The sequence below is a fragment of the Caretta caretta genome, chromosome 24 (genome assembly GCF_965140235.1).
Source record: "Caretta caretta isolate rCarCar2 chromosome 24, rCarCar1.hap1, whole genome shotgun sequence".
NCBI lineage: Eukaryota > Metazoa > Chordata > Testudines > Cheloniidae > Caretta > Caretta caretta.
In genome coordinates, this window is record NC_134229.1 from 1,176,705 (window position 1) to 1,199,792 (window position 23,088).

General features: G+C 61.8%; 1 protein-coding gene across 3 annotated transcripts; it reads right to left on the reverse strand.

Annotated features, from left to right (window-relative positions):
- Window positions 1-1,090: 1,090 nt before the first annotated feature.
- CHRNB2 (cholinergic receptor nicotinic beta 2 subunit) lies at window positions 1,091-23,088 on the reverse strand. Of its 3 annotated transcripts, none has more exons than XM_048828561.2 (6): window positions 22,992-23,088; window positions 14,431-14,576; window positions 13,818-13,862; window positions 13,262-13,371; window positions 11,892-12,882; window positions 1,091-4,320 (listed from the first exon to the last, which is right to left on the reverse strand). In XM_048828561.2, exons 1-6 carry the CDS (start codon window positions 23,074-23,076, stop codon window positions 4,150-4,152), a joined length of 1,548 nt encoding a protein of 515 aa, XP_048684518.2. In that variant the 5' UTR covers window positions 23,077-23,088; the 3' UTR covers window positions 1,091-4,149. The 3 variants fall into 3 exon arrangements, with proteins under 3 accessions (XP_048684518.2, XP_048684520.2, XP_074978871.1); XM_048828563.2 differs by lacking the exon at window positions 22,992-23,088 and adding an exon at window positions 16,488-16,504; XM_075122770.1 differs by lacking the exon at window positions 13,818-13,862.

The following is a 23,088-nucleotide window of genomic DNA, read 5'->3' on the forward strand; positions in this document are numbered from 1 at the left end:
TTTTAATTCCTGGGAGATGAAAAGTGGGGCCAAAGCTGGTGTTAATTTAAATGGCAGCGAGCATGGAGATGGAGTCGCTCAGAAGAGAAACGATGGAGTTATTTGATCGTCAGCTGGACAAAGTGCTGACGGCTGAACCATGTCCCGCACTGATTTCCTAACCAGGTGGGGCTCTGCCCCCGGACGGGGGTGGTCTGTGCTGAGCAGCAGCTCTGCAGGGGCAGGTTAAATCTCTCCCCCCTCAAAGCTCTCGAGTGAATTCTGAAGTGATGCTGTCCCTGGCCCCGGCTTGCTCTGCCATCCCTGGAGCGAGGGGCACCCTTCTGTCCATCCCTGGGCACTTACCTGCGTAGCTCCAGCTGTGCTGAAGCAAGGGAATAACCCCTAACCCCCACCACCCCCCCGCCGCCTCCTCAAAGGAGAGACAGTTGGCGATGCATAGATTTAAAGGCCAGAAGGGACCATCAGATCATCCAGTCTGACCTCCTGGGTGACACAGGCCAGGCAATTTCACCCCAGTGCTCCCGTATTGCGCCCAGTGACTTGTGTCCGGCTAACACATGTCAAGCTGGATCTGAAGCCCTCAGCAGATCGACTCCACCACTCCCCTTGGTAGTTGGTTCCAGTGGCTAATCATCCTCCACATTAACAATCTGCCCCTAAACTTGCCTGGCTGCCTTGGGGATTGGCTGAGGAGTTGGGCTTCCCCCTCCCGATGAGGAGGGGAGTAATTCTCTAGCTCCCGGAGCAGTGCCAGAGTGGGCAAGCCCAGGGCCCTGGGGGCATGGAGCCTTGTCAGGCAGCCCCCCAGCTAGACTTGAAGGAGCTCCCTTGACCAGACAGCTCTGACCGTGTGAGTCGCAGCCCTGTGGGTTCAAAGTCCAGGTGTGCTGCTAATGTGCTCCACTCAAAGGATGTATCCACAAGGTGCCGTGGCTGTGACTTACCTTCCTGGTTAACAGGGCGACTGGAGAGAGGCTGGGAGGGCCGTGGGAGCACTGGGAGGGCAGCATCTGCCCAGCGCGGGCCCCATAGCACAGGCTGCTGCTGTTACATTTGAGCTCAAGCTTATTTCAGACAGAGACTGTCCTGCCCAAGAGCAGTTTTATTACATGTCAGAACAGTACAGCCCCTTCCTGGAGCACCGCTGGCTCTCGCTTCGCTCGGAGCAGTAGACGGCGCTGGGGACCAGGCCTGCGAGGTATAGTGCCAGTGATGGGCGCTTAGGCCATTTTGAAAACCGAGGAGAACAGCAAAACTCTGCCAAGGCCTGGAGCTCCTGGCTGCAGCCAGCTGGAGCAGAAGGCGCCTGCAGGGCCCCTGGCTATTGCTCCAGGGTAGGGTTACGCCTCGTGGCTGCACAGGGTCCCACTGTAACCACTGGGAAACCGGGTGCCTTCAAAGCTAAGCAAAGGGGGACTTGTCAATGACTCGGTGAAAACATGATGCAAAAAATAAAACAATGGCCGAAAGGGGCTAAAGAGACTCCTTCAAAGCAGCCAGCCAGTGCCCGAGCAGAGCTCACCTTGCCCGCCATAAAGGGACCCTGTTACGTACCCGGTGAGTACAGGCCTGGTACTGCTCCCTCCCGTGTCTGGGCGGGGGAGTTAGAAGCAGAACCCAAGAGCGTGACTGAGCCACTGTTTAAAGCGAAGGGGTAGGAGTAGGCAGAGAACGGGAGCTGTCTTCCTGCATCCAGTCTGACTGAAACAGCCTAGGGCACATGGAGGCAGCATCCCACCGGGCTGCCCAGGGCTGCTGCCTTTTCTCTCCAGGCATGGGCCAAGGTGCTGCATGCAAGGTTGGGCTGGATTCCCTCTCTGAGCCACCCCGCTCCCGAACGCTAGCCTGGCATTGCAGAGCTCTGCTCTGACTGGTCTCCAGGACTTTGGATTCTGCCACCGTGCAAAGCGGAGAGAGGGCTTGTCCCTGAGCCGCTCTGCAGCAGAGCCCGGGGAAGATGTCCGGCAGGTGGGACAGTGATCCTGAGCGCTCCGTGGGCAGCTGAGCAGCCAGGTCGGCATTCTCCGGCCCGCGGGGGCTCTTCTGTCGTGGCCGCTTCGTACTCAAACATCTTTTGATTTGAAATGTCACTAAAATCTACTCCCGCTTCCCCCGGGGGCCAAGCTGGGTGCAGTGTAAGTGGCAATCTACCAGCGGTCAGAAGTTCGGGAGCAGGCCAGGACCCTTTGTGCCTGCCGGGGGAAAAGCTGAGAAATTCCTGGCTGCGATTGTTTACAGAGCAAGACTTGCAGCAGCATGACGTGCTCAGCCTGTCCGTCTGCTCCGTGGTGCCCTTCCAAGCAGCCTGGAGGATTCACGCTATTTATAGGAGATGTTTGATTTAAAATTTCCACCCAGGAGGCTAATTCTTGCCTGCCCAGGGACCGTGGCACTGGCCTTGGGTTTCCATTCTGCACATGCACTGTCCACCTCCCTCCACCCCACTCCTATCCTCAGCAGTTCCAGGGCACCAGGCAGGGGCCTGGACACAGTTTATAATGATCTAATCGAGCTACGGGTGTATCTGCTGCCTCTCGCCCCCCAGCAGAGCTGGAACCCGTGAGGGAATGGCCGAGGGCTCTGTCAGAAGGAACAGGCCCTGGGATCTCTCACCCACAGCCTGACAGTTATACGGAGATCTGATGAGCCACCCTTGGAGTCTTGCAGAGGGAAACTAAAAAGAGGAGGAGCAGAGCAGTGGGCCACGGGGGACTCCTGGGTGTCTCTGCAAGGATCCCGATCCAGCTGGCTCGTGGCTGTAATATGGAGAGATGGCTCTATGGAGGTCCCAGTGTCATCAGCTAAACGGGCGCCCCTTTGCCCAGTGCGCTGCCTCGCAGCACTAAGCCCGCACGATGCACTTTACACACTCTGTGACACTGGGGGAATCCCGCTTCGCTGCACGGTCGCGCCCACGTCTCACCGACATCTTCCACCAGCACTGACCGTGATCTGCAGCGGCACGAGACCTCTCCCGGCCAGGGCCAGGGGCACTGCACTCTGGCTCGGCTTGAACAGCATGTAAATCGCAACGAGAAAGGGATGCTGCTGCTCCTCTTGGCAATCCCTGGGCCCAGCAACCCGCTGAGCTCTCGCTCCAGCCTGACCCACGGTTCTGCCCCTGACTGATTGTTTCAGCTGGAACGGGGGGGGGGGGGGGGGGGGGGGCTGCTCAGCCCAGGGCGGCCTGTCCCTGCAGGGCTCGCTCCTGCGTCCACACTGTCCCAGGTCTTTGCCTTTAAGGGGGTCAGATCTCTCCTTCCCCCGCTGCATTAAAGTTCCCAGCACACCTGGAGAACTGCAGCCCTTCCTTGTGCCCTGCCGGCCCTGCCGCTCCCCTGCTCTGGAGACGGCCTTAGAAATAAAGGGGGGTCAAATTAAACCAGGTTTTAAACAAATCTCCCCCCCTCCCCCCCGCCCGGTGTCCGTGTGATTATTTATTGGACTGCGGTGACACTGGAAACAGCAACTGATGTCTGAGACCGCCCATGGTAGCGCACCCTCCCCCCCCCCCCCCCCAGCTTCCAGGGATACAGTTCACTGCAGCCTGGGGCCCGTTCACCCCCAGATGGTGCCTGGGCCCTGCCGTGCTGAGCTGGAGCGCCCCCCGCCGGCCCTGCCCCTGCTGCGTGCGACTGGATGGCACCGAGCCACCCTGGCAGCAGACTTCACAGCAGAGATCAACCACCCCACTCCACTCATGCCTTGTTACTGCGGGGATCGTTTGGCCTCACTAACCTCTGGGGGGAGGGGAGCCCTCCTTGACCCCCCAGTGCAGTTGCTGGAGCAGTCCCATGCCTCCCAGGAAGGGCTGGGGTACCTCGAGCTGCACCCTGCCTGGGTCTGGGTTGAGAGCTGCTCCCGGTTCATGGCCGGTCTCCTCCGTCAGCTCCTGGGGCTTTGCTCTCAATGGGGCAGACGTGGAGCCGCCCCAGCAGCGGGAGCCAGGATGCCCTTGGGTGGAGGCAGCACTGAAAACAGCAGCAAGGCCCTGAGACCCCCATCCCGAGACTGCCCCGGGAACCCCCCAGGGCGGCGTGCTCCAGCCACGTGTTCCAGGCCACTGTCTTTGCCATGTGGCTGCGAAGGTTCCCGGGGGTGATGGCTCCGCACACACGGGGCAGGGCTGCCTGCCTTCCCCCAGCCCTATTTGGAGCTGGGCGGGCCGTGGTTGAGCTGCAGCAGGGAGTTGGTGGCGTAGTTCTGGAAGAGTGGCTGGAGGAACATGCCGATGGTCCCGAAGACGCAGACGAAGACGAAGATCCACAGGAAGAGGCGGTCGATCACCATGGCCACGTACTTCCAGTCCTCGCTCACCTGGAAGGAGACGGCGCGTTCAGAATCCGGGGCACGGCCATCCCACCCCACACACTGAACCTAGGCGGGGCGAGGAAATGGGGCCGTGGCCAAGCTGTGTGTGGCTGAGGAGCTTCAGTCCCAGCAAAGGCAGAGACTCCAGGACAGGGCGGTTACAGGGCGCCAGTCCAGCCTCCACCGTCGCTCCTGCCAAACCTCCTTCCCCCTCAACCCACCTGGGCCCACAAGCCCAGCACCAGGGCCAGGCCTGCTGCCCCCCGGCTGGCTTGTCACCTCTGCTTCCGAGCCAGCTGGTGCAGTGATGGCCTCAGACTCTGCCCGGCAGGCCTAGGGCCACAGATGGGTTCTCAACCCAGAGACCTTGAGATTCCGCTTTCGGCACGGAGCGGTGGGCAGGAGAGTGGGGAATGGCCCCCAGAGCTCTGTGCTCTGCCTGCTGTGTCTGCCTGCCCCAGGCTTCGTGCAGCGATCGCCCACTCCTCTCTCAGGAAGCTCGCACAGCAGCCCGTGGATCCAGGGCCTTTCTGGTGCCCCCATCATCGTGGTCTCTGGGCACCTCTCTATCTGGTGGGGGTTCGGGGCTGCCCCACAGGCGGATCTGAAAGTGGCTCCCTCCGATGTGACGAAGTGGGCCTGTTCTTAATGTTTCCTCTGAATAGTGTGGGGGTGCCTCAGTTTCCCCTATGCAGTTCTTAAGTATCTAGGTGGTGGGGTAAGGGTGTATGATCATTGCAGAGCCCTAGAGGGCAGGTGTGTGCAGGGATCTGGACACAGAGAATGGCCGACACCCTGTTTCCTGGCAACTGATGGCCTGGGCCCTTCCCCCCCTGCAAGGTGAGAGCTGAAGGGTTGGAGAACAAAGGAATCAGGTGACCACCTGGCCCGGGAAAGGAACAAAGCCCAGAGGAGGAGGGGCTGGAGGGGTTTTCAGTTTGGGGCTGGCTGGGACATGGAGTGAAGTGCAGACGTGGTTGTCTGGCTCACTGCCCCCCAAAATGGACCCAGCTGAGGGGTCCCGTTCTCTGCGCCTGCAAGCTCTGTTTTAGACCATGTTCCTGTCGTCTAATAAACCTTCTGTTTTACTGGCTGGCTGAGAGTCACGTCTGACTGCGGAGTTGGGGTGCAGGACCCTCTGGCTTCCCCAGGAGCCCCGCCTGAGCGGACTCGCTGGGGGAAGCGCACGGATGGGCAGAGGATGCTGAATGCTCCGAGGTCAGACCCAGGAAGGTGGAAGCTGTGTGAGCTGTGTGTCCTGCAGACAGGCTGCTCACAGAAAGGCGACTGCCCCAGAGTCCTGACTGGCTTCATGGGGAGCAGTTCCAGAGCATCGCCCAGGGACTCCGTGACAACTGGTGGCAGCGGTGGGATGTACTGCACCCCGTGGATGGCGCTTCCTGCAGTAAGTGACTGGGGAGCAGTAACACGAAGGGGGATTGCCGAGGACCAGGCCTGCTGAAGGCTCAGAGAGGAGCGGTTTCGGGGGGCGGTTAACCCCTGGGAGTGTGTGACCAGCGAGAAGGACTGTGCAGTAACAGGGTTCCCCTGGGGATTGCAGCGAGCAGTCCAAGGGGCGGAGGAGTCTGCAGCTCGACCCTGGCAAAGAGGTGGTAACCTCGAGAAGGGCTGGCACACTAGGGGTTCTCCCTGGAAACCGTGGGGAGCGGGCCTGTGAGTCCACAACAACTTGGGAGGAGCGGAGTGATGGCCTGTCACCGTCTCCTTAAGAAGGACATTGTAACCCTGTGCAGAAAGAGAGGGTTGAGCGTTGGAAAGTTCACCAAAGCAGAGTTAATCGTGCAGCTTGAGGAGGATGATCGCTCTAAGGAACAGATTCCTGACCCCAACTGGGGCTATAGCAGGATCTGGGAGCAGCTGGAGCGGGAGCCAGGCATCGCCAAGACTCCTGTCCCCGACCAGACGGGGGTCTTCACGATCGGGTTCCCCATCGGGGGATCGAGACGGACGGGATTGGAGCGGAGTCTGAGAGAGCAAGAGGACCGTGGGAGACAGCGAGAGCCCGAGAAAGAGCTGCAGAAGCAGCAGCAGGATGAACTGGCGGTGGTGGGGCGGAGAGGCCGAGGGGACCTCCCCGGGGTGAGTGGGGATAGATCCTGGGGGGCCAGTTCCGCAGGGAACCTCGAGACTAAATTGCTGCCCCTAGTTAAGGGGGGGGGTGTGGATGCCCACCTCACTGCCTTTGAGCAGGCTGGAGATCTGAACCAGGGGGACCCTGCGGAAAACCCCGGTGTCTAGCTCCCTTGCTGGGTCCCAAGGCCACAGACTCCATCAGCCAGATGGGTGGGGAGGTGGACAGGCTCCCACTCCTGACCCCAACCTATATGTCTGTGTGGAGTTCCCTGGGGTCAGGCCCCTCGGACCCCCAGTGGGAGCGGAAGGGGATGGTCAATGGGGAGACATTCCTGGGGTGGCGAGATCCTGGGACAGAGAGAACTGGTGTCAGACCCTGGGTGGTGCAGCCTCAGAGGCTGAGGGCCTGTGTGAGCTGGGTGAGGGTCCCAGGGACGAAGCCCCTCGCCCTGCCTATGGCCCAGATCCCTGTGCAGACCCAGGAGGGGTGGGGCTGGCTGGCCGTTGGGGTGCCCCAGGACACCAGCTGCGAGACCCTGTTGTGGGGTGACTGTGTCTCTTTGGGACAGGATCCAGGCCCTGCTCCTGTAACTGCCGAGGGTTTGAATTTGAATCCAGGGAACCAATCGGTGGAGAGGGAAATGGTCAGTGAAAATGCAGATGACCTGGCTGGCAGCAGGGAGGAGCCGCTAGGCTCAGGCTACCTGCCTGCCTGTAACCAGACCCCTGGGACTCGGTGGGACAGAGAGATGCTCCCTGCCCCCTTGCACACCAGACTGGGGACTCTCGCTGGCTCTGATGCAGTGAGGAAAGCAGTGGCCTGCCCCCACTGGGACAGCAAGGGCAGTGCTGAGCACAGTGGGAGCTGAGACCCCAGCTGAGTGGGGGGAGACACAGGCAGGGCAGGGGATCTGTGGGGAGTGGCAAGGTGCTTGGTAAGGGAAGTTTGGATGAGCCTAGGCAGCCTTGTGAGCTGATGGCTGTGTCCAGTCAGCAGGGTGGGAAGGCGAGGAGAGTGGAAGATGAGAGTCCCTGGACCTTACCTGTTAGCTGGGTGGAGAATTGGGACAGTGAAGGAAATGGGTCTCTCTGTCAGGGGTATTGACTTGCCTATGGAGGGAGCTACCCTGATCTCCAAGCAGTTGTCTGTGACCAGCCTTGTGTGCTGGGACAAAGGGAATGAGATCCCAACCTGTGTGTCTGGTAAAGGAGAAAGTGTGTCCGGCTCTTCTTGGTCTGTGGAGCAGACAGAAGGGGCCTTTCAGCCTGTGATGGTTGAGGGTCATGCAGTTGTCTCAGAGCTGGTTCTGGATTCAGCTAAAGCCCAGGAAGGGAAGGGTCCTAAGTTTCTGTCTGCTCGGGAGAATGGCCCTGTAACTAGGTCGCATCCAGTTAGGGTCTATGTAAAATCCCCGAGACCAGACAATTCTGGTGCTTGTATTTTGCCTGTTGCTAGTGTGTTGTTGGAAAGGGTGTAGCAACTCTGTCTAATCAGGGTGAGATCCTAGCCAGGGCACAAGGAGAGCAGGAAGGTGATGTGATTGTGGAACCTACTGAGGGTGTGGAAACCTGTAGCAAGAAGGAAAAGATTCCTGAACTTGTGTGTGGCAAAGGGAAGGAGAATGCTTCTAACCTTTTATCTAGGAAGTCTGTAAGTTTGCATGAAAGGGAATTGTGTAGGAATCCGCCTGATGGGCCAGAGGTGATTCTGGATGTAAGGGAGACCCAGAAAGAGTCTGTAGTTGCTCAGGAAAGTGTTCCCCTAGAGCAAGCCCTAGGTAAAGAGGGTAAGAGCAGAATTTCTGGGAGGGGGTGAATTGTTGCATAGAAAAGCCCTCGGGAAAGGAATCCTCATGGAGTCTTTGCAAGCAGTTTACTGCCACTGAAGGGTGTGAAAGTGATTTAATCAAGAAAGTTTCAGTTCCTAACAGCCAGAAATTTTCTGTTGTGAATGGATCCACTGACTTTCCTGTTGAAAGATCCAGTGTGGAGAGCTTTGAGAAGGTCTCAGATGGAGTGAAAGCTATTAAGAAAGGTATACCGTCCTATAACCAAGTGGCTGTGTTTGGCCAGCTTGTTGGGGAGACAAGGTTGTTGGGAAAGGGATGTCTCCATGCTAGTTCTGTAAGTGAACAGTATGTGGCCCAGGTCAAGATGGGGGCCCTTAACCAAGAGAGCCCGAATTGCAGCCCTCCAGACTGGAGCTCTGGGAGAAAACCCAATCCCAGTTTGACCCCCTGGGGTTTTGGGGTGGCCAAAGGGCATGGGCTGCAGAAACCTTCCCACATGCAGCCTGCTAGTGCTATCGACCACCCCCGACCTAAGGGAGGGCGTGAAACTGGAAGGGCCTGGTGTAACTCCTACCAAGGAACGGGAGAGATGCTGGGGCATCCATGGGAACATTGGTGGCTTCAAACTTCCCCAGGTCACCGGGTAAAGTGACCCCGCTCAGTTCGATCTCGAAGGGGGGAGAGATGTGACGAAGTGGGCCTGTTCTTAATGTTTCCTCTGAATAGTGTGGGGGTGCCTCAGTTTCCCCTATGCAGTTCTTAAGTATCTAGGTGGTGGGGTAAGGGTGTATGATCATTGCAGAGCCCTAGAGGGCAGGTGTGTGCAGGGATCTGGACACAGAGAATGGCCGACACCCTGTTTCCTGGCAACTGATGGCCTGGGCCCTTCCCCCCCTGCAAGGTGAGAGCTGAAGGGTTGGAGAACAAAGGAATCAGGTGACCACCTGGCCCGGGAAAGGAACAAAGCCCAGAGGAGGAGGGGCTGGAGGGGTTTTCAGTTTGGGGCTGGCTGGGACATGGAGTGAAGTGCAGACGTGGTTGTCTGGCTCACTGCCCCCCAAAATGGACCCAGCTGAGGGGTCCCGTTCTCTGCGCCTGCAAGCTCTGTTTTAGACCATGTTCCTGTCGTCTAATAAACCTTCTGTTTTACTGGCTGGCTGAGAGTCACGTCTGACTGCGGAGTTGGGGTGCAGGACCCTCTGGCTTCCCCAGGAGCCCCGCCTGAGCGGACTCGCTGGGGGAAGCGCACGGAGGGGCAGAGGATGCTGAATGCTCCGAGGTCAGACCCAGGAAGGTGGAAGCTGTGTGAGCTGTGTGTCCTGCAGACAGGCTGCTCACAGAAAGGCGACTGCCCCAGAGTCCTGACTGGCTTCATGGGGAGCAGTTCCAGAGCATCGCCCAGGGACTCCGTGACAGGCTCCCTCCTGCTCCGTGCAGGCTGCATCAGCTGCTGTCTCGCCCCTGCCCGTACAGCAGCATTGAGGCCTGGCAGACACACCAGTTCGGTGCTGCTTTCCCCTCTTGCTATGGATCTGGGAGGGAGCAATTTCATGCCTGAATCGTGCTCTCATTTCTGTCCCTGGCCTCGCAGGGAGCCTGGCTGAGACGCGACAGGTGGGGCCTTAGCACAGCTCAGGAGAGGGGCAGGCAGGGAGCGAATGAATCCTGCTGCCGAGAAATCGCGGCCAGACCCGAAAATCAGCCTGTCCTGGAGGCGGGCACAAGAGGAGGCTGGTAAGCAGCCTTCACCTTCGCTCCCCCCAGGCCCTGGGACCAGCAGCTTCCTCCCCAGGGCTGGATTCGGTGCTAACGGCGAACCAGGCCTAGGCAGGGGGAGTGCAGCTAAGTGGCAGGAGCAGGTGGCCTCAGCTCTAGGCCTGGCTCTGGCACTGTGTAGCTCTGGGCAGTGCCACCTCTGCCCTGGACCTGCCACGTAACTTCTGGGAAGTGACTTCCCCTGGCGAGGCCTCTTGGTTCCCCTCTGTAAAGTCGGGATCGTTCCAGGGCCGTGGAACTCAACCCCTGGGCTACACTAGCACCCCGACCCCACCGCTCTGCCAACGCCCCATGCTCCCCACCTGCAGCGCACGCACCCCGGGCTACCCTCGTACACGCGTCTCCCCCGAGGTGCCTCCATCCCACCTCCCATTGCAAAGCCGCAGGTGCCTAGAGCTCCCCTGCCAGGCCAGGCCCACCCGCGTCTCCCCCAAATCCCAGAATCTCAGACTAGGCACCGTGCTGTGACACGGGCCGGTGCCCCTCTGAGCTGGGCCTAGAGCAGCGGCTGCCTCCCTCCCCGGATCTGTCCTGCCCTCCCACGCACCCCTCATCCAAAACCTGCAGCCTCCTGGTGCCGCCCAAGTCCTGACCCGGGCTGGGCTGCTCTCAAATGAGACTGTTCTGGTTACTATAGCAACTCCTAAACTGGGGCCTGACCCCCTCCAGCTGCGTGCGGGAGTGACTCACTGGGGCAGGTGCTGATGGTCTGGCAAGGCCCAGGAAGAAGGGAGGGGGGCCGGGGGCCTGGGCCTGCTGGAATCCAGCCACAGGGTTACCCTGGCACTTTGCACATTTGCATTTCAGAAGTCCCCCACCCTCTGTGTGTTGGCAGAAATCCCCCACCAGCTGGCTCCAGCTCCCCCCCCTGCAAAGGAGAGACAGCCAGCTTCCCTGCCTCCTCCCCTGCCTGCATCTCCCATGAATATTTCATGGGCCTTCGACACAGGGACCCAGCGGAGCAGAAGGAGGATATTGATTTTGGACCTTGCCATTTGCTTTGAGAGCTCAGGGCCGGCTCCTTCCCGCCAGCCCTGCAGGCCGGGCTTGGAGGAGAGCGAAGCTCTGCCTGCCGCCCCATTGGCACTAAAGCTGTGCCCTGCGCAGGTCGCCTCCCTCCAGGCCTCCAAGCACAGCACAGCAGGGTGACGGGGCGTGGGCGCACCTCGCTGCTTATCCCTGCAGGGCTCGTGGGAATTTGGCAGTGCTCCTGTGCAAACATTTAGGTGAATTATGGTTGACACAGAGGGGTGGAAGTTGGGGGGTCTCCCCTGCAGTTACTCAGGAGCTGGGCCTGAGGGGGCTGTACCCCAGGGCACAGGGTCCACCCCACGGTTGCGGGAGTCGAAGGAGGCGGTTGTACTGCCTGGGGTACCGTGATGCGCAGGGGGTGCAGCGCTTTCACCACCTCCCTGGGGGACCCTGACTGACTCCAGGGATGAACTTTGCCCATCACAGTTGGGGAGAGGTCGGTGCAGAGACCTGCTCTGAGCAGGCGGGTTTGCCACCCTGTCTCTGCCCGAGGCTTGGCAGCAAAGAGGGCAGGGGGAGCCCAGCTCATCTGGGGCAGGACTGCTCCGTGCCCAGGCCTGAGCCCACCCTGCATGGCCACGCGCGTACCCAGGTATCACTTCACGGCGCAGAGGCCCTGACCAGCAGCTCCAGAGCAGCGGGGCCAGCAAAAGAAAGCGACATGCACAGGGTTGGGGCGGGCAGTGCCAGGGACACGTGTGCTTTTGTACATATATACACACCGGCTGGCACACAATCCCTTCTGTGTGTGCAGCCACACGCACCCACGCAGCCTTCCACGGGGGCTTGTGCACCTGTACAGCCTCGTACGCAGACGTGTCCATCCCCCCTTCCCCACACACGCCCCCCCTTCCCTCTCTGCCTCCGCCAGCTCCCCCGACTCACGCTCTGGTCCTCGTCCTCGCTCCTCATGTGGTCTGCGATGAAGCGCACCCCATCCACCGCCTCCTCCACCCCGCAGCAGCACCTCTGGCTGGGCGCCGGGGCCTGCCCCTGCCGCTCCCGGTAGCCATTGGCGCTGTCAGCCGCCTCGGTGACCTGCCGGCCGGCCCCCACGCCGAGCTTCTTGATGGTGGCCTGGTTGGCGAAGCAGGTGCAGGAGCGGGCGCTCTCCCGCAGGCAGCAGCTGCTGCTGGCCCGCTCCTGGTTCTGCCGGCGCAGCCGCTGGCGGGCACAGTTCTGGCGCGGCTGCTTCATGAAGAGGATGGTGGGCAGCTTGTCCAGGAAGACCACCTTGACCCAGGGCGGCATGGTGTGCGTGGTGGGCGAGCGGTGGTGCACATTGAGCACGCACACGCTGGTGACGATGGAGAAGGTCACCAGCACCATGGTGAACATCAGGTACTTGCCCACCAGCGGCACGTCCAGCGAGGTGGGTGGCACGATCTTGGAGATGAGCAGCAGGAAGACGGTGAGGGCCAGCAGCACGGAGATGCAGAGCGTCATCTTCTCGCCGCAGTCGGAGGGCAGGTAGAAGACCAGGATGGCCAGCGAGGTGATGAGGATGCAGGGGATGATGAGGTTGATGGTGTAGAAGAGCGGTTTGCGGCGGATGATGAAGTCGTAGGTGATGTCCACGTAGGTGGAGTCGTCGGGGTTCTCGTTCCGCCGCCCCGGCAGAGCGATGATGTCCCACTCGCCGCTAGGCGTGAAGTCGTCCAGGCTGGCCACGTCGCTCTTCAACACCAGGTCGATCTCCGTCCGGTCGTAGGTCCACGAGCGGAACTTCATGGTGCAGTTCTGCTGGTCGAAGGGGAAGTGCTTGACCTCGATTTTGCAGGCGCTCTTGTAGATGGCCGGGGGCAGCCAGAAGATGCTGCCATCGTAGGAGACCACCGCGTTGGAGTAGAAGGAGACCTCGTACATCCCATCGGCACTGGGGAGCAGGAGAAGGGCCGTGAGGCAGCAGGGATGTCACGCCCCACCAGGACTGTCCTGCCCAGTGGAGCCGGGCTCCGTCTCCCCAGGCAACAGCCACCGGGACCTGGGGGTAGAGGTGGGAAACACCCAACTGGGTTCCCAGCTCCTGGGGGGCAGTTACAGCTCCTCTGTGGGCCTGGGTGGAGCTGCTGAGATCTGGGACGGCTGGAAGCTGGGGAACAAGATGCTGCCTCTTCCCACAGGGGACCCGTGTCTCACCCCTGAGGCTCCCCCACAAATCGGGCCAAGTCCACCCTGGGCAGAACCCTCAGCCAAAGTGAGTGGTGATAGAGTCTGGAGCCACTGGGGGGTGGGACCCTGGGGGTGGGACCTACTTGTTGTAGAGGACGACATCCGGCAGCCAGATGTGCTTGGAGGGCAGGCGCACCTTCCGCATGTTGTCGAAGTCCCCTGGCTTCCAGGTGAGGCGGTAATCCTCCCACTCCTGCGGAGAGCACGGCACAACCTCAGCACGGGCCTCGCCCCGCCCCGGCCCCCCAACTGCCCGGCCCTGTCCCTGCTGCCCAACCGCCCCTGCCACCCAACCGGCCCGGCCCTGCCCCTGCCCCCCAACTCCCCGGCCCTGCCCCTGCCGCCCAACTGGCCCAGGTTCTGCAGCCCCAGCTCTGGGCCAACGGGAGGGACCCCAGGCTGGGGCTCCCTCCGCCCTAGGGCCTGCACCCCACCCCCCAGGGGCCAGGGCGCTGGCTGGGGAGAGTCCTGCTTGGCGTAGGGTCGGGACCCTCCCCCGCTTCGTTCCTGGAGCAGGCAGGAGGCTGGGGGGAGGGCATGGGGGGGATGCAGCGTGGTGGGGGCAGAGTGAGCTGTCCAGGGGGAAGGGGTGACCCCCACCCTGCCCGGCTCTGCTGGGCCCCACGCCAGGCGTCTCACCTGCGTCAGCCACACGTTGGTCGTCATGATCTGCTCCCGCTCGTGCTGCAAACAGAACCACGGCCCGTTAGCAGGGTCGGGAGCAGCAGGGAGCCAGGCCCAGGCCTCAGCATGGCGTGGGCGCAGGGGGCAGGGCTGGGGCTGGCCGCTATGGGTAGGGGCAGCCAGGAGAGAGAGCTCGGAGAGGTCAAACCGCATCCCCCCCCAGCGCGGGCAGCTCAGCCACAGTCCCCGCTGCAGCGGGCTGGGCGGGGAGCGCCGGGAGGGGATTGGGACGAGGGGTGCTCCAGCCGCAGCGCTGGGCCGGACGTAGGGGAGCGTGTGCGTGTCCGTCCGTCCGTCGTCCCCCCCCGCGGGCACAGGCAGGAGCGTGCACAGCAAGCCAGCGTCTCCCTGCGCACGGGGGTGTCCCCAGGTGGTGGGTCTGCACACGCAGGTGCCTGGACGGGGGTGTTTACGGCCTGCGACCGGCGTGAGAGACAGACGCTCAGCACAGCCCAGGAAGCCCCTTGTGCCCAGCCCCCTCCCCCCCCCCCATGCCAAGTGCCTCCACCCCTCCAGCGCCCGGTCTCTGCCCAGGGCCCGCACTGTGCTGCAGACCCAGCAAACTCACCACGCTGATGAGCTGGGCCAGCGACACCATGAGCTGCACCGTCACCAGCTCCGAGCCGTTGGTGGCCGGGCGGATCAGCTTGTTGTAGCGGGACGGGTCCAGGAGGTGCTCAACCAGCCGCTCCTCTGTGTCGGTGCCCAGGCTTCCTGAGGGCCAGGGGGGATAAAGGGGTGAGACCCCGAGTACCCAGCCTCCTTGTCCCCACACAGCACCCCTTCCAGCCTGGCCTGGCCCGCAGCCCCCAACTGGCCGGGTCCTGGCAATGGGAGCTGAGCCGCTGGCCTGTCCCCAAATATTCCTCCCTCCCCAGGTCCCAGCTGCGGCCCGGGGGGGTGGGGATCCCAGCTGCGGTGTCTGGAGAAGGGTCAGCTGGTGGGAGACGGCAGCTAGGCAGCGGCTGCTGGAATGCCAGCCACCAGCTCCGAGAAGGGCTCGTTCGGGTGCCCCGGGGGGGCCTAGCGCACGGCTCGCCCAGCCCAGCACGGCGGGGGATCCCAGCTCAGTCCGAGTGCGGGGGCCTTACCCCCGCTGCCCTGAGGGGCGGGACCCCAGCCGAGTGCTGGGCACTGCACTTGGGCCCCTGGCAGGAAGAGCCCGGACCGACGGGCAGGCCGGACAATAACACTGACCTGACACCGTTCATCAGCCAGGAGCACGACCCGCACCGCTGAGCCTGCCGGATGCACCAGCCTTGGGGCAGCCCCCGAGGGCTGCGGGGGGAGGGCAGGGACCACACCGAGCCTGGCAGCCGCACGCTCTGCACCCTGGCATGGCTGGGGCAGGGACAAGGCCAGCCGCCCGTCCTCTCAGTATTTACAATGGCCTTGTACCCGGGCCCTGAGCCTGGGTCACTGCACGCAAAGGGTGGGGCTGGGGCTGGGCACTGGCTCAGTGCCCCCCTTGGTGCAGAGGCCCATGCCCAGGTGCCCTGACCAGGGTGGGCCAACATGTGTGGGGGGGAACCTCCCCAGGCAGCTTCGCTAGCCCCACCGGTGCCAGGAGGGAGGGGGTTATGCTGGCCCCTCTCGGCTAACCACGCCCCTGGGGCTCAACCCCCTGGAAGGAAGGAGGGGGCTGAGTGGCCTTTCCCAGGGGTCTGGTTGCTCAATGGGGGTGAAGAGGTGATCCCTGTCTGCCCCACCCCGCCCCCCTCTGCGCTGGACAAAGTGTGGCCTGCAAAGCTCTAAACAAAGCTGCAGAAAGCGGCCGAGCAGAGAGCTTGGAACCGGTCCCCCAGCACCCCGCAATTCCTACCCCCAAGTCCCCCACCTCTCCCTGACCCCCACCATACACCCTCCTCCCTGTGCTCTGGGCAGAAGCTCTGGTGGGGGGGAGGAGCACCAGGCTGTTCCCGTGGAGGGTTCGTTCCAGCTATGGGGGCCCTTTAGCCCATCTTGGGGTACAGTCCTCTCATCACCAGCCCCTGTCAGGGAGGGCCAACAGTCTGAGCGTTTTTTCAGTGAGTGGCAGGGTGTGAACCCTGGTGTCCTGGCCAAATCTCAGTGAGGGGTGTGCCCTTCGCCCTCCCTAAACCGCCCCAACAGGCTTCGTTAGATACAGGATTTGCCACTTCCTGTAAAACTCTTGGCAGCGTTGCTGTTTGGCTGTGAAACAGCCCCCACGCCCCAGCCCAGAGGCAGCTGCATCTCGGTGCCGGGCGAGGAATCCCTGTTTAACTAGCCCCCACGCCCCAGCCCAGAGGCAGCTGCATCTCGGTGCCGGGCGAGGAATCCCTGTTTAACTAGCCCCCACGCCCCAGCCCAGAGGCAGCTGCAGCTCAGTGCTGGGTGACCAGTTCCCTCTATCTGTAAAGCAGTCTGGGATGAAAGGGGAGTTAGAAATGTGACCCATTAATACAACTGCAGTAGCGGGTCCTGCAGCTAAGACAGACAGAGAGGAAGCAGACCTAGACAGCGAGCAAGAAATGGGACTTATTATACAGCCCCCCAACTTTGCCCCCTCCGGTCCCACATACCCCCAGCGCCCTGTGCTCAGAGCCCCCTGGCTGGGAATGCCCTCCCCCATGTGTACACAGATCCAGCCCCATCAGCCCCCACCCTGCTGCCTGCGCCAAGCTGCAGCCCTGGCTTCTCGGGGCCTTTGTCCCCGGCGGCGCTCGGCGCCCGCCCGTCCTTGGGGATGAAGGCGCTGGTGACTGACAGGCCGCTTCAAAGGCCCTGTAATGAGTCTCGCCCGCGGGGTCCGGGCCTGCGGCGGATTCTCGGGCGCCGTCTCATCTTGTCTCCTCCTGGGCACTGCTGATAGCGCTGTGCTCGCTGGCCCTTTGCCCCCATCACGCGCCGCCTTTGTAGCCAGCCCGCACAGCCGGCTCCGTCCTCATCACTAATCGCCCAGGAGCCAAACCCAGCCCGGAGCAGGGTTGCGCCCTGGGGGATTTGGCCCAGTGAGTGCAGAAGCTCAAGGCTGGGCGCCAGGCAGGGAGGAGGCCTCCCCCCCCCCCCCCCCCCAGTTCTGAGCCTCAGCGAGTGGGGTCTGGGGGCTGCCGGGGGAGGGGAGCGGGCGGGGGGGGGTGAGTGCCTGCGGGGGAGGGCCCGGCTGCAGGGGTGCTTGGTCCAGGTGCTGGCTCTGGTCTGGAGGGTGTCCTGTGCTCAGCCCCATGCCAGCCTCACCCTCCCGCCTTCCCTGGGCCTGTGGGTTTCATTCCCTTGTTCCCATGTCCAGGGCCGGCTGCTCTGCAACCCTGGACGCCTCCCTGGCCTGGTGCAGGGGTGTGTCCATCCGTCCATCCATGCGCCCCCCCCCCGGTCACTCCCCCCATGCTGCATGTCGCCGGCTCCGGGAGCCCCAGCAGGCGTGAGGGGAGCGCCCGGGGGACGGGGCTCAATAGCTAAAGGGGCCCAGCCTGCATCCCCCCATCAGCGTCAGCAGCGGCTCCATCCTGCCCCACGTGGGGCTGAGGGGGCTGATCTCAGCAGCCCAGCCAGGGAGGGAGAGAGGGAGGCAGAGCAGGGGGCTGGCCCAGCCAGGGGCCCAGCGCTGCCCTCCCTTGGTGCCGGGTCGCTCTGCATCCACCGCCCCCCTCGTTCCAGACTCGCTGCTTGACAGTGTCAATCAGCCTCCCGCCCTTCCAGCCTGCCCCACCCCACCAGGATCTGCCCCAGCTGCTGCTGAAGCTGGATCCCTGCTGCCTCCCTGCCAGGCTGCAAAGGCTACAGTGGCTGCCGAGTTTCAAAATGACCCCTCTCAGCCACAGGGGCAGCTGGCCCAGGGCCTGCCACGCACAGAGCTCGCTCCAGGGTGAGCGCAGGGCTGCAGGTGTCACGGAGATTGGGGAGGTCAGGGCCCTGCACCCCCACTTCCTGCAATTCACCGTGACTCAGCCAGCCAGTAGAACAGAAGGTTTATTAGAGACGACGGGAACACAGTCCAGACCAGAGTTTGCAGACATAAACAGGACCCTTTAGTCCGGCCCTTCTGGGGGGTAGAGAGCTTAGACCCCAGCTCTGGGGCTCTCTCCTCTTCCCCAGCCCACCCCAAAAAACGAAACTCCCTCCAGCCGACTCACCCAGCCTCCCCCCAGCTCCTCCTCCAGCCTTTGTCCAGTGCTATCTCATCCCCGATCAGACAGCCCCAGTAAACTCCCCTGCCACGTCCCCGGGTCAATCCGCTCCACCCAGTCCCTGCTGCCCTCCGTCCTTCCTGCCCCCAGAGGACATGGGCAGCTCAGCAGGGGGAGCCGGGCGAGCTCCCGGGCCCAGGAGAGGAGCAGTGGCAGGGAGGGATGCAGCTCTGGTTGGGACTGGGCGCTTGGTGCTGGAGGGAATGGCTGCCCCACATGTAGCTCTCAAAGCACTTGGCACAGGAGGCCAGTATCATTTTATAGGTGGGGAAACTGAGGCACAGAGCTAGTAAGTGACTTGCCCAACGGAGCCAGGCCTGGAACCGGTGTCGCCTGAGTGTCGGTCCAGTGGGCTAGGCCAGTGAACCACATGGCCTCTCCCCTTCCAGCTGACGCCCCTGGTCCAAGCCTTGGTAAGTCTCTGCTCAGCTGCCCCCCACTCCGCTCGCTAACGATCCATCACGCTCTGCTCCGAAGCCAGGACACAAGAAACGTTTCCTGACAGTGTAACCGTGTCTCTGGGCCAGGGCTCAGGCAGGCCACAAAGTGCAGCGAGGACTTGCTACCGAGAGCTCTGAAATATCAATCCAGGAACAATGCCAGCCCCGAAAATGCATTTTCCAGACAGAGACGTGTGGAGGGGCACAGAAACAAGCTGAATTCCTCAGACCCGTTTTCCCTGCCAGCTCTGACCGGAGCTCGGGAATATGTGCACAAGGGGGTGGTCTGTGAGAGGCTGAGGACCGGGACTGGGCCATGGGGCCTTTCCCCTGTAGGGGGCACTGGCTCCGAATCATAAAGTGGGTGGAAATGACCCCCTCAGAATCACACTCCCCCATGTGGGGCTCTGCACCTCCCCAGCCAGGCCCCTCGCAGAGGGGTGGATCGGGGCTTTGCTGAGCGCACTGCACTCTGGGTATTCTCTGCTTCCAGGGGCCCATAGGGGAAGCCAAGCAGAAGAGCCTTGAGGCTGCTCTTACTTATGCCAGGGGCCTAAAGCCACCGGCCGCCCTGCCCTGCCCCCCTGCACAGGGACAGGGACACTGAGAATTAAGCCCTCAGGCTTCATCTGGGAGGCTCTGGCCTGCCTGGCCCTAGCTAACGTCCTGCCAGCCTGCGAGGCCACCCGGGGAGTGAAGGGGAAGGAGGGAATCTGGGCATCTGGGAAGGGACCTGCCCTCATGCTGGGAGGGAGGAGGCTAACGAGCTCCTCTTGGCCTGCGTGCGCTAACGAGGCACACCTGCAAGGCTTGCGGAGCCTGGAGGAGCTGAACAGGGGAAAGTTTCACAGGGATGGGGCCATGCTACAGGAGAAAGGCTGCCCTGCCTAGGAGGAGACGCTGCCGGAGACACCCACGCCCCGGGCTGAGCGGTGGAAGGTAAACCCGGGAAGGGGTGTGAGACTGTGAGAGGCTAAGGGGATACAGCCAAACACCCAGGGGCTGCCTGAGGGTCTGCCCTGTTCCAGCACCCCGCCCCCCAAGTGTTGCCAGCTGGGGCAGAAGAGAGAGTAAATGAGGGACAGTGGGACCTGGGGGACAAGGGAGCCCTGCCCCCCACCCCCAGCATCTCAGCTGGGCCCTTCCTGAATGAGTTGGCTTCTCCTGCATGGGGCCGCGTTGTGTCACACGAAGGGCCCAATCCTGCGAGCCAGCTGGTCCCACCAAAGCGGGTGGTGTGAGCCAGGGCTACAGGATGGGGCTCACAGAGGGAAGCAGCAGGTGCAGAATGAATGCCCGCTGAGCTTTGCCCTCTCCAGCAGCAAGGGGCCACTTTTCCTAGGCCCCCCCTCTCCCGAGTGCATCTGGGAGCTCCTCCCCAAGCCAAGGCCTTGGTCCCAAGTGTCAAACACCAGGTGATAAACTTCCCCAAAAGCTCCTATTGATCCAAGGAAGAAACAGAAAAGCTCAGCAGAGCTGGGCGAGCCTTGCCGGTGGAGTTCAGCAGGGACGAGGTCGATATTGCTCAACCCTGGCCTTGCTGTGGTCAGCCTGCAAATTGCTTGAGAAGCAAATGTGGGTTTGAGGAGGAAAAGGGCAGAGCAGAAGGGTTCTGCTCCTGGGCTGCCATGGTCCAGGGCCCAGCAGGAAGGGCACAGTGTGAGACTGGATGTATTTCAGCCAGGGGCATCTCCAGGCTGCTTCGGGGGTCACCAGGTCCCCAGGGCTCCTGGACGCTGCCGGCTGCAGCGAAGCTAAAGTTTCCATTGGTTAAGAAAGGGCTTGGCATCCCCTTAGCCTGTGTCAGCTGCAGCTCAGAGCGGGGAGAATCTCCCTGCACAGCCTGTTCTGAATGTCCAAGGTGTGAAATATCGAATCACCCCAGCTGCAGACCCTGGCCCAGCTGCCTCGCAGCGCTTCACGCCTCCCAGGCAAATTGTGTCCCTTCCGCTCTACTGCGTATTGAGTGAGAACTTAACTCCCAGATCCGCTCTGGTCCCTGCAGCAGACTTCTGTAAGCAGACGGTTTGCAGCCGCGGCCTCAGACCGAATGTCCCCTCCCCTCTGCACTGTGGTGCTAGTTGGCTGCTGCTTTCTGCCCCAGACACAGCCGCATTTTAGTGGGTTGTCATGTTCTTGGAGACCCTTTTGGCTGTGATGCTGGAGGACCTCAGGTTTCGCAGAGGTGGGGTGGGGTGAAGGTCGATGCTACATCCGTCGTCTCACTCCAGAAACAAGCTGCAAGGGCAGCTGCTTCTCGGAGAACTGTTCTACTTAGCACTGCCGGCCGGTGCAGCACTGGAAACGTATTAACCCTCGCACACGCAGGAGAGCTCCACTTTCCCCAGCAGGGTGAGGGGTAACAACTCAGCAGCTCCCGGGGCCCTGTATCGGACGGAGCTGTTTGTAGCACCAGTCTGTGCTCTTCGACCAGCACTACGCTAAAGCACCCGGAAGCCACTGGGGGCCTTTTCATGGACTGCAGTGGACTTTGGATCAGACCCACTGAGCCAGGCAAGAATCCAGCCTCCAGCAACGGAGCAAGGAGCCCCCAGCCCTGGGAACCAGGGTGAGCAGGCCTGGGGTGGAAGGAAGTGGCTTGTCACTCTGATGGGCTTCGTCCGGCCACGCAAGACACCTAGGAATTGCCATCCCCAACCAGCCTAGCTCACTCACCAGACAGCCACAGTGCTGAGTCCCAATGTGCAAGAGATGCCCCCCCCCCCCGGGGTGGGGGAGAATTTCCCAAAGGCGAAGTATGTTTTCCCCGCCCCCTGTCAGTGAGCGTGTGGCTCATGCAAAAGAATTTAGGGCCCTTCCGCAGTATTTTTATCCTGTCTAATGTAATGGCAGCGGCTGTCATCATCCAATTTAGTGTGCAATCCTGCTAAACATTCAGGCTTGGTTATATCTTGTGGCAAGGAGTTCCACAGGCTATATATGCACTGTGAAAATTTATTTTCTCAGTTTTACATTTCTGGCCATTCAATTACAAGTGCATGCATGTGTGTGTAGGCACCTACCCCCACACACCTGGGGCTCAGATTTCCAGAGCTGCTCAGCATCCAGCAGCTGCTTTGGTCACAGCTGGGGAGTGCTGGGTGTTGGCCACCTTTGGGGAGTCTGGACAGATGATAAAGATGCACACGCGCGCACACACAATTGATGTACAGCCAGAGAGCGTGTTTAGATATAACCAAGCCTCTGGCTCTGCCGGAGCACAAGGCAGCCAGGGATGACTCAGGCTGGGAAATAACTGAATGTGAAGTCGGCACCGTATGGGAGAGTCCCCAGCAGCCTGGGCCCGGCAGGGCTTGTCAGTAGCTTTGTCTCTCTGTGTGGCCTGACAGCTGGACGCCTGCGTTGTGTTACAGCTGTTGACACAAAACCCCGCTGTCAACGCCGGGGTGCCCAGGCTCTGCGACTAATGGGAGTCAGCGCAATAAATCACGTGGAGCAGCCAGCCTGGTGCAGAAAAGCTGGGGGAAGGGCAAGGAGCTGGCGGGACATGTCTGGGGCTAAGCACCACCCTGCCCTGCGAGAGCTACAGGACCATGGAGTCTGCGTCTGGCCCTGGGCATAGGCCCAGACACTGTCTGTCTCTCCCTCAAATCTCCATGCACCCCGCTGCTGTCTGTCTGTCTAGCAGCCCGTGCTGTGGCATCCGAGCACCGTTTCTAGCTGAAGGGAGAGGGAGGGGGGCTTTGAAAGTGCCTGGCTAATAAGGGAGAGCTGACTTTCTCTAATCTCCCTTGTTCCTCTAGAAATTAATATGATCTCGCACCTAACTGAACAGAGGCGGCCTGCTGCTGCTTGGAGTCAGAGGCACAGAACGTTGCCCGGGGTGAGTGCGTCTGGGGTGTGTGTATCTGTGGGCCTGGGTGTGCGCCCGCTAGACACACACGCTCTAGAACTGGAAATATTCCCTGGCAATCAATTCTTCTGGACTGAGGAGATTTGGAAAATTCAAGTCCACTCATGGGCCACCGCCATTCTCTTTAGCAACAGGCAGGCAGCTAACCAAGACCAGCAGTTCAGGGGTGCACAGATCTGAGCCCAGGGGAGATCCATTGAGCGATGGCCCTTTACACCCGCTGGGGACACGCGCCCACCCCGCACGGGGGGCAGCAGAGCTGGGACTAACCCGGGAGACAAACCGGACTTGGACAACCCAAGCAGGCGGAGAGGCCAAGGCGCTCTCAGCCCTGGCCCCCTTAGCCCGGCCTGGTGGGGGCAGGTGAGCTTCCGCCTTTGGGGGCACGCAGAGAAGGAAAGGCCCTGTCAGCCCCAGCCCCTGGTGAATGGGAGCCCCAAGGGGCCCGTTGCACCCACCGGGCTGGGCTGGGGCTGTTATTAGGGGCTTTCTCTTATATACACAACGCTCCCCGCGCCCCGAAAAGTCTCCCGATTTCCCCCACTTGCTCTCCGGTCACCCTGCGCCAGCCCGGGCACAAACGGGGCCATGCCGGCCCAGGGCTGCACCGCCCGGCCCGGCCCCCCACCCCGGGGCCGGGGCTCGCAGGGGCCCGGCGGGCACTTACTTCGCAGGAGCCCGAGCAGGCAGAGGCTCAGGAGCGAAGCCAGGGGGGCGGACGGCGGCTGCATCCTCCCGTGGCGGCGGGACATGGCCGCGGGGCG